Here is a 10084-nt window from a genome sequence, read left to right as displayed (position 1 = left end):
TTGAGACGCTTGAATGTATTAATTACATGCATGATACTATTTTGCCGACGGTGCACATTAAGAATTAAGCTTCAATCTAATTTCGGCAAGACCATGAGTGCCGTAGAGTCAGTTATCACTGCCGTAGAGTCAGTTACAAGGGCCCTTCTGGATAACAGCCATGTAGCTGAATGGGCCTCTCTGGCTAAATAAAGTTTACTTTACTTTACTGACAAGGCGCGCGGGAGAAGCAGGGGAGAGGCAGGGAAGGGGAGGGGGGTTACTCCCTTTTATGATCCACTAACACGCATTTCATTTCGGTAGATATCTGTTCGGAAGCCCAATTACCTCAGAAATTCGGATTTAGTTTTAAAGATATAAACTAGAAATTGAAGCTCATGCAACTTGGGTCATCAGTGCACAAATTAAGTCAGTCGGAATTATAAGCTGTAGTTTTCGTAAAAGAGAGCGAACCCTTGCTGAGATCTTTCTTCGCGACACTAAATCTTACTTCTGACTGCCGAAATGCCATGTTCTTGTCTCACTAAACTATTTTGATAAGCGCCAAGTTGACTGGATGTCTCCGGTAATATTTGCTTTATCCAGTCAAATATTTGCAAAACTGACCTTTGTTAACACAAAAATAAATACATATACCCCCCAGTCTCACCAAGTTATCTGAGCTTGGCTAGGGCAGCGAGCAGCATTGTCATATACATCCTTTTAGTAGCGTCTCGTCTCCATTGGTATCAAAGAAAATTGTGTGGGAGGGAGCACGTAAAGCGTTTTAACATTTGACCAAATTAAAAATTTCTTCTTTACTTAGTTGTGAAATAATTATTGAAAATTGTTTAGTGCGTGGCAGGTGTTTGCTCTCTAAGTATGTTTATTTCTTTCCTACGTCAAAGGAAGGGAATGCCACTGAGGCGTCCTTTTTATATTTTTTTACACACACACTTTCGAGGGCTAAACCTTAAGAAAATTGAAATACAGCCTAAATTGACGGGAACCTCCTATAAAACATCGTCTTGTTTGGGTATACTTTTTGGCTCGTGATTCCACCCAAAATTTCGAGAGAAGAAAAAGCAATTCATCAGGGTTTGTTTAATCTTCTGCGCCTAACATGTACTCTAAATGTCATTTAAATTTTGCATTGCATTATTTACTCTTCTTGATGATTATATGAAAAAAAAATAATAATATGTTAATGATTTTCTTCCCCCAGCATAATTTGGTAATATAGTAATGACTTTTTTCAGCCGTTAAGCATCAGTGTTTTCGTGTAACGTTTGGTAATTTGATTTTAAAACTACCTTATATAAAGCATAAGCAAATACCTTTTACAAGCAGTTAGACGTCTTCGATCTAAATGGCATCTTTTTTGTATCCTTGATCTAACTTAAGCTTCAAGAAGCAGACGTTTTTCGGCGAATTGAACGACTGTTATCTTTTGCTTTGTGCCTTTGTCTGTCTTGCTCATGTAATAGAAGACAGTAGTTTCAGAAAGTGCACCACACCTACACTGTACATTTTAACTTGACTTTCTTATTTAAGATTTTAGTTTACATTAATGCTAATAAATTGATTTATTCGAGCCCTACAAGATATTTCTTTGCTTTAGTTACGCTCAGCACTTTCCTTCTGCTGAAAGAGCTTTCAGGAATTTTGCGGTTTTTTGCCCACCCCTATCAAAAATAAAATTGTCTGTCCCTAATTGAAAACTGCCCTCTCAACGAACTGCTCAACCACTTTGTATCAGGTAGGAATTTTTCTTGTCTCTCTGGCCTACAAGTAATTCTGGTTGAGTTTCTGCGAAAGTGATATGAAACATTTCTGTTCACACTAGGACCATATTCACTAAACCCTCCTAAGTTAAAGTATATCAAAGTATTGTTTCTTAATAATAGACTATTGTTAGTCTTACGATAGATTTTTGTCAAGAAGCAATAATACTTGGGATACATCTTAAGTTAGTAAGTCTTTCCCGTCACACCTTGTGGACTCTGCTCTCCAAACTAAGGTGTCCTAATAAGTTTGTCTTCATCATGAGCTGGCCGCATTTGAGCGCAAAAGCAAGAGTTCTTGTGGATAGTTAACTATCAGACTAGCTCGCAGTATAGCTTGATATTTAGACTGTTCATAGTCCACTATTTCCTCGTGGGATTTTCGAGAGTGGCACGTTTCGATCGGACTGGTGCGATCTTGGTTTGTAACGGCGAACGCAACCTGAGGAATGACTACCAAGAAGGCTCCTACTCAGGGTGCATCGTGTGTGTGTGTGTGTGTGGGGGGGGGGGGGGGGGGGAGAAGGTGTGGGTAAATTTAGCTTGTGATAATCCTAAATTTGCATAAAGTGTTGCCTTTTGTCGTCTTAAACTAACAGGAGTGTTTAACTACAATGTTATTGGACCCAGCACAACAATTATCGTCTACAAAGCCGTTCTCAAGTCATGTATTCGTTGGCTGGACAGACCATGTTGTGCGGATGGAGGACACTCGTCTACCAAAGCAAATCCTGTACAAGCGCTACAAGGATAATTTGAAGCAGAGCCTCCAAATGAGTGCTGCCTTGTACTCAACAACAAAATCCTAAAAGAGCGACAATTCCTTTTACATTTGAGAGGAATAAGACTTAAAGGAAGTGCTCTAGTTTGCTGACACATATGGTCTTATGCCAGATGAAAAAAAATGATAACGACGCGGCTTTCACGCAGAAGGCCATTTCCAGGAGTGTCCAAGTAACCATACTGCGTTCAGTGAAACAGCGTTCTCACAATTTGGGTTATTTTTACATTACTCATAAAACTCACAATGAATTGCGATGTTTTTCGGAGTGCCCTGAAAACATTTCAAACGGTAATTTTGTGCAAAGTGGTAGCTCGGGTGAGTTTTGTAATGCAGATGTGGATGGAAACAGAAATTTTCTCAGGAAACGGCTTCACTTAAAATAAGTTTGAATGTGAAACTTCCGTTGCACGAATATATGGACTTCTGCTTCATAAACATCTACACTGTAAATTGAAAAGATCTGTTTTATCCCTAAAATTGGGGCCGATTCAGTGAGTAAAATACGGTGCTTACATCTCTTGTAGACTTACATGCACCTTACCATGGATATAAGATCATTTTAAAAGTAGCGATATAAGATTCATCAGTGATCCATCACAGTCCCTATATACGGTAATACCGATGTCAATCGAACCTACGTTTATGAATATATGTTAGTGTGATAGTGATGCACATATGAGGCTGTGTGGAAATCTATCTTTAAATTCGTCCACCAAATTTGACCTGCTCCTTCTTCCAATTAAATGGGCACTGTTATGTTCCGTTTTCTTTCGTTGAAAGAAGCCATACTGCGGCAAAGTAGCATGTTTGCCATGAATGATTTGTTTTTCTAGAGGTATAGCCTATATACGATTTTAACTTTTAACACAAATAATATATCTTTCTGTTTCCTGTAAGACACAACAATTTCTCATTATCCATTTTCCTTCAACCTGCGTGTCTGATTTTCATGCATGTATTGTTTGCACAAAGAACTTGCCTATTGGCTGCTTAAAAGTCAAACTCGGAAGACTCTTAGTATTGTTGGGCACAAAATTATATGAAGAACAAAAAATATAGAAATGGCGTGCTCAGCCAATCAGGAACAAGTATTTTTGCCGCTCGACCAATCAGCTGAAGTGAGAAGTTTTGCCCTCGGAAAAACTAATAAAATAAAGAAACGATACCCTCTGTCTCGACCAATCAGAATTCCATTATTTTTCCGTCTATGTTGAAAGGAAAATTAATTAAATCTTAGGTCGTCAATCGAGGTAGACGTAGCTCTGATAGTAAAGTAACAGACCTTCAAATTCTCCAAAGATAGAGAAGAGCCACGGTAATATCGTTTACTGAATAAAAAATACATAAAATAGGGATCCGGAGTAAAAGAAATTAGTGAAACCTTCCAAGATAGTTACCATTAAAGTAATAATAACAACATACTAATTAAAATCCCCATTTTTATTCATGCATTACAATCTAACATCATAGTTGTTTACGAAGTGTATACTTTAGTACTTTTGATAGGGAACTAGTGCAGTACTTTACTATCCTCATTTACTTCTATATTGTGAAAGAAGTGTTTGGACTACTTCAAAGGTTCTGTTTATAAAGTTAGCTAGTTTGCCTTAGTTTAGTGCGTATTTTTAAACGACAACGTCTGGAAGTTTATATTTATGCGAAGCCATAGCACCTCAGCTTTCCCAGTGTGTGATAGCCACGCTCGCTTTTCTCGCCAGTATCCCCAAACCTGAGCTGTTTGACTGGAAGATGTGCCTTATTTGTGAGGAGGCCGCTGTCTTCACGCCATCCATAGTCATTCTTATCACAGTTACAGCCATATTTGGAGTCTGCACATGAGTTAGTCATCCCACATGCGCATTTACCATTGCCAGATGCCCCGCCCCAGTACGTCATCTTAATGGAATCACGTGACACCCACCAACCATATGGATTGTTATTGTAAAGCAAAACCGAGTGATAGCACTCATACTTGATAAACTGTTCACAGTGTGAGGAGACTGTGGTGAGACCCGCTAGCTGAGGCAGACTCGCTCCTTTGTAATGAATATCACGTGAGTAACTTCCTCTAGAGCTATAACCACTCACAATTGTTCTGCTTTCACTGTCGTGACTGATGACTGTCACGCCAACTCCATTGTTGTCAAACATATCGCAGTAAGTTGTGAATGGCTCCAGAGCTCCCTCGCTATCCGGATCTATGACATAACTGCCTTGTTGTGCTGTAGGATCGAATTTCTTCAGGTCGCTGCAGGACTTTGGCACAGAAATCTTGTTGTTTCCTGTGGAAGTAAATGTCCGTTTAAAAGGTTTCAACAGTTGACCAACATTCGTTCAACAAAAGTTGATCCGATGTTGGCAAATGTTGAATGAACGGAGTGTTCTAACGGTTTCAAAGCCATTCAATATTTTGAAAGTTGAATGGTGATTTGACATTTTGAAAATAAATATTGACAATTTGAAAGAATGAACTGAAAACTACTTGAAAACCGCTAAAATACAAAATCAACCTTCCCAAATTTCAATTCGACACGGCGGAAGGTCTTTGGTCCTCCGTGAGTAACAAATTACATTTTACGTTTCCTTTTTTTATATATATACAACTGAAAGCTCTTATTATCGCAGATGTAACTATCAAGATAAAAGAAACAGGATCGGCGGCTTCTAGTTTGATTACTAAGTAGTTTTCCAACAAATTATATCACGGATCTGCAACTAGATAACAAGAATTCTAAGGAGGATTTGGACGAATTTTTGAGGCCAACTTTCAATTATTTTAGTCTGTATACGTATGACATTAGAATGTTAGTTTCATCATAATGCGCGAGAAAGCAATTTTTTAAGCACACTGTATGTAGCACGCAGTGCTATAAATTACAAACTTTCGAAACCATACATTTCCTTCATCTTTTATCGACAATATTGTTGATTTGTTGTTGTTGTGGTTGTTGTTGTTGATGTTGTTTTTTTGTTAATTTAAAGTGTGTGACAACTATCTTCCAATTTATGGTTTGTTAACACACATATGGTTGTATCATTTTATGTATTTCATGTATTTGCATATGCATAACGTCTAGAGGAAGGTATACAACTGTTTCGACAAAGGTTGTACAAAAAAACCGTAAAAGCGTGTGCGATAATGCCGAAAGGTAGTCTGGAAAATACCCAATAAATTTCAATAAAAGCTAAGAATTCTTATTATATGGCTTGAGGTAAATCCGCGCGTTCTGGTTGGCTCTTTCTTGGTCCGGATTTTACCATAAGGACCGTTTCCATTTAAATGGTCATCTGCCGTGTATTTTTATGACAACCAACAAATTTGAAAATTTGCAGCTAAAACTGCGAAAAGAAAACCTGAAAATACTTTCATTCTTTGCAAAGAAACTACCCAAAAGACTGATTCCAACATGGACGAAGAAGAATATCATTCACAAAGCAAATTTTACTATCCCGAAGATCTAGAAACCTCTGAAGCAGGCATCTGCGAAAGCCGAGGAAGCCATTGAGGATTTTATAAACAAACAAAAAAGTGAAAACACAAAAGGAAGAAATCTACTGATATGGACACTCTTTTCCGTTTTATTTAAGCTAATGGCTTGAATAGTAAAACAATTGAAAGCCTACCTTCGTCCGAGCTTGATCACCTTTTGTCAATTTCTTTTTTTTTATGAACGTACGCAGGAAAAATGGTGAATACGAGCCAGCAACATTTTCCAGTTTTCAGCGCAATATATACAGCGATACTTCTCTGAGAAGAAATATCCATTCAACATTCTCAAGGATAATGAGTTTAAAAATCGAGAAGAGTTCTAGCTGCGAACCACAAGTCACTAGTTCGCGAGCACGACAGAAGAAACGAGCTGCAAGCCGCTCGGGCGATTGACGAAAACGAAGAAGATGCTCTTTTTGAGGCAGGAGAAATCGGCGACTCCAATCCAGTTGCACTCCAAAGAACTGTGTGGTGGTTTTTATCCCTGCACTTGGGTTAACGAGCCAGAAATGAGAGCGAGGAGGACAATAGGCCTGATCACGGTTTTTGACGCCATTTTGACGAGTAGGCAAGCAGGCTTGAAATCACAGTGTTTGTATGGAACTCCGATATCAAATAATTTTCATAAAACATCGCTTCTGAAAAATTCATGAATTGGAAACTTTTGGCACTAGGAAAAGGATTTTAAGAAAAAAATTGGAGGCATGTAGCTGTGCCAGAAAGCGTCCAGTCGTGTTTTGAACTTTCCATACATTTCCCTGTATTTTTTTTCCCGCGAGCTATTTTTAGAGCAGTTCACGGCTGGTTCGCTAACAGACAAATGTATGGAAAGTTCAAAACACGACTGGACGCTTTCTGGCACAGCTACATCCGTCCAATTTTTTTCTTAAAATCCTTTTCCTATTGCCAAAAGTTTCCAATTCATGACTTTTTCAGAAGCGATGTTTTATGAAAATTATTTGACATCGCATTTCCATACAAACACTGTTATTTCGAGCCTGTTTGCCTACTCGTCAAAATGGCGTCGAAAACCGTGATAAGGCCTATTGACTTAATCCTGCTTCTTTTAAAGTTGAAAATGATTTTCACAGCAGCCTTTTCTTGATCCGTACTTTGTGATGCGCTAGTAAATTTTCTGGGATCGAAGAAACCCTTTCGTGAGTTTCAAAAACAAACCGCAGCTGTTAAGATTTTCGTCAAATTCCACTACAAATCGTTCTTGAAGTCTTTTCTATAAACATGTAAACGGTCAGTGAATTTGTTTTCATGTTATCCTCGTGGTACCGTAGCTTGTTCTTTTTGAGTTGCTCGCGTCATCAAAAACACGTCACGACGGAAACCCTTTGAATTCAAGTGACCGGAAGTGCGTTTTTTAAAATAAACAAGTTTGCTCCGAGTGCCATATAATAAACTACTTACTAACCTAGCTTGCTCGAGCCGTACTGGAGAATATTGGCCCTCGGTCGTTTTAGTGCGGACCTCGCTGCGATCGGTCCGTACTGCCACGACCTCGGGCCAATATTCCCCAGTACGGCCCTCGCGCTCGGTTAGTGAGACGTTAATATTGCCCGCCATCCCAAGTCTTCGCTGTACGGTCGAGGCATTATGGATTCTGAGGTCGAAACAGCTGTATATTGACGTATACGGGCGCCAACATGTGTCTGTGAGTTTACATTTAATTGTGTTCAGCCTTATTAGCACACATTGAGACAAACAACAAAACCAGCTAAAAATAAATGGTCTTCAGAAATTAAAAAAGCTTGGTAAACTTAGTGTTTTCTAAAAATTTGGGCGAGAACTCCTCATTGCCTGATTTTTCAACAGTGAAAATGAAATTGTAATTGTTCCCGTGATTAAAATCAGCAAAATCTTTTTAAAATTCATTCCTCCAATACTGTTACCTGTATATCTGGCCATCCCCATATAGCGAGAAGGCGCTTCCATGTAACAAGCCGGACAGGTTTCTCTCGAGTGAGAGTTCAAGTCACACTGATTCGTGTCCAGCCAGAAATTCAAGCTCATGCAACTTGGGTCATCGAGGCACAAATCGAGGCAGTCGGAATAGTTGTTTGTGATACTGGAGCTGTAGTTTTTGTAAAAGAGAGCGAATCCTTGCTGAGATCTTTCTCCGCGACACTTGTCGCTTCTGCCTTGTATGGTTTGATGCAGAAGGAGGGAACAAGCGATCAAATAGAATTGATTCATGTTCTGATGTTCCTTTTGAAGTCTAGTGAGTGCTTAGGAACTGCCTCGACACGATTCGCTGTTGACTTGTAGAGCTTGCAACGGTGGGAGAATAAGATGTTAAACACAAGGAGGAGGCCCTGCCAGGGGGGGCTCCCGTGTCGCTTGTCTGAATTTTAAAATGTCCCGTGTCGGTGTTTTGTCAGTGCTTCATGTCGCTGTCGGAAATTTAATGAAAATAGTTTCTCCTTGTCGGAATTTAAGGTTAGGAAAAACGGTGCGTGATGCAGAAAATAGATCGCGAGCCGAGGTTCTTTATCACCTCAGACCCACACACGTTTACCTTGTGAAAAGGTCTGCTAATAATGCAAATCAACGGGAAAAGTATATGGACGAAGGCTTCACCACTCGCGAGTCACGCCATCCTCTGGATCGCCCTTGCTCGATTTTTCACTGTTTTTATTTTTATTGGTCAAACTTTTCCCTTGTTGGCCTTTACATCACACTAAAATTAGCGCAAAAACATATGAAATCACCGTTCTTTGTCGTTAATTCTCGGCCTTATTGTCACTGTCGGAGTTTTGTCGAGAAAAGTTGTCTTTTGTCGCAAGTTTATTTCATGCGCTGTCGCTACTTTTTGGGCCATGTCGCTTGTCGGAATTTACCCTGGCAGGGCCTCAAGGAGAGGAAATGGATTCCATTCACGTTTTCGTCTTCGTGTTCCTGTTCAGCTGTCCAAAACGGTTTTTTTGTTAATTGAAGCACTCTCTCCAGGAATATTTGCTTTACACGAGCAAATATTAATGTAGATCTCACCCAAGTGTCGCGGAACCCACTCAGGCTTCTGAGAATATGCTTTATCTGCGCTTTCGGCATGAATTAAATTTTGACAAGAACTGAAAATTAACCTTTATACCCACCGGATGGTATATCAAATTTCATCTCAAATATGCAAATTCTCAATCTTCCTTAGACGCAACTATAAATTTAAGGCAGAATAATATCCTTTGGTGGTCTCTTTTCGAAAATCATATTCAAAAATTAAAGTTCCAGCGACTTTTTAATTTCAAAAATTTCAGAATGCGGTTAAAATGTGGTGTTTTGTTAACCGCTGGCTAGCCGGCTAGCCACGGTCCCAGGACTTCTCTTAAGTAAACCCGCTGACCAGGGACAGTCGTGGGTCAGGCATGTTGGTGTTTTGACTCGTCACGAGCGATTTCAAGAACTTATTTATCTACTTCTCGCCTTACAGAGTTCTTGTAAGTGTTCTCGTTTTCCTTGGCTGTGTTTAGTTTTACTGTATTGTAATTCTACTGTTCTCGTTCGATTGTAGAATGGTTCCTTCATCGTTAAAAAAATTTAAGTTATCATTGCTCATCGAGAAGGCTATTTCTCCATAAATGTTCAAAATAAAGTGCTCAACGAAGTATCGCCAAACCCTTAAAATAACTTCAATTGATTACTTTTAGGGACCACTTGACCTACAAGACAATTTTAGAATTTTCTGAAAAATCATCACGCATGAACAGTATAGAATAGTGCTGAAAAGCGATCAGTTTAGAAAACGAAGTCGTCAACATTATAACCATCGTCATCATCGTCATCATCGTTATTTATACACTAAATCGTGTCATTACATCAAATGGCCTTCTTAGGAACCGTGCAAAAAAAAAAACATTACACAGATAAAACAATTCAACTTTAGTCAATGCACGCGATCTAACTTTCGGTCTCACTGAAGATGTAACGCGGCATACATTCACAATTATTTTCATTCTTCTATGGTCACGTGTTGGTGACTTTTTCGTGCCATTCACAGACTCGTCGCCAGTCGCTCCTTATGAACGTAGTGGCTTATGGGAA

At 39.2% G+C, this 10084-nt stretch overlaps 3 protein-coding genes across 3 annotated transcripts in view; all 3 read right to left on the bottom strand.

Moving 5' to 3' along the window:
* The window catches only part of LOC146473492 (contactin-associated protein-like 2), a 129443-nt gene that overhangs the window by 84787 nt on the left and 34572 nt on the right, over positions 1-10084 (bottom strand). The gene's annotated exons all lie outside the window — the stretch shown is intronic.
* LOC146473494 (contactin-associated protein 1-like) overlaps positions 1-10084 on the bottom strand; it is a 131524-nt gene that overhangs the window by 100044 nt on the left and 21396 nt on the right. The window lies entirely within an intron of this gene.
* On the bottom strand, positions 4019-8196 carry LOC146473496 (contactin-associated protein 1-like). Its single transcript, XM_085118378.1, has 2 exons — positions 7939-8196; positions 4019-4829 (listed from the first exon to the last, which is right to left on the bottom strand). The coding sequence occupies exons 1-2, from the start codon at positions 8057-8059 to the stop codon at positions 4201-4203; spliced, it is 750 nt and encodes a 249-aa protein (XP_084974504.1). The 5' UTR covers positions 8060-8196; the 3' UTR covers positions 4019-4200.

This window comes from Pavona decussata, unplaced genomic scaffold (genome assembly GCF_977016875.1).
Source record: "Pavona decussata unplaced genomic scaffold, jaPavDecu1.1 SCAFFOLD_93, whole genome shotgun sequence".
NCBI lineage: Eukaryota > Metazoa > Cnidaria > Anthozoa > Scleractinia > Agariciidae > Pavona > Pavona decussata.
Note: the sequence above shows the minus strand (reverse complement) of the source record. Positions and strands in the feature narration are given on the sequence as shown.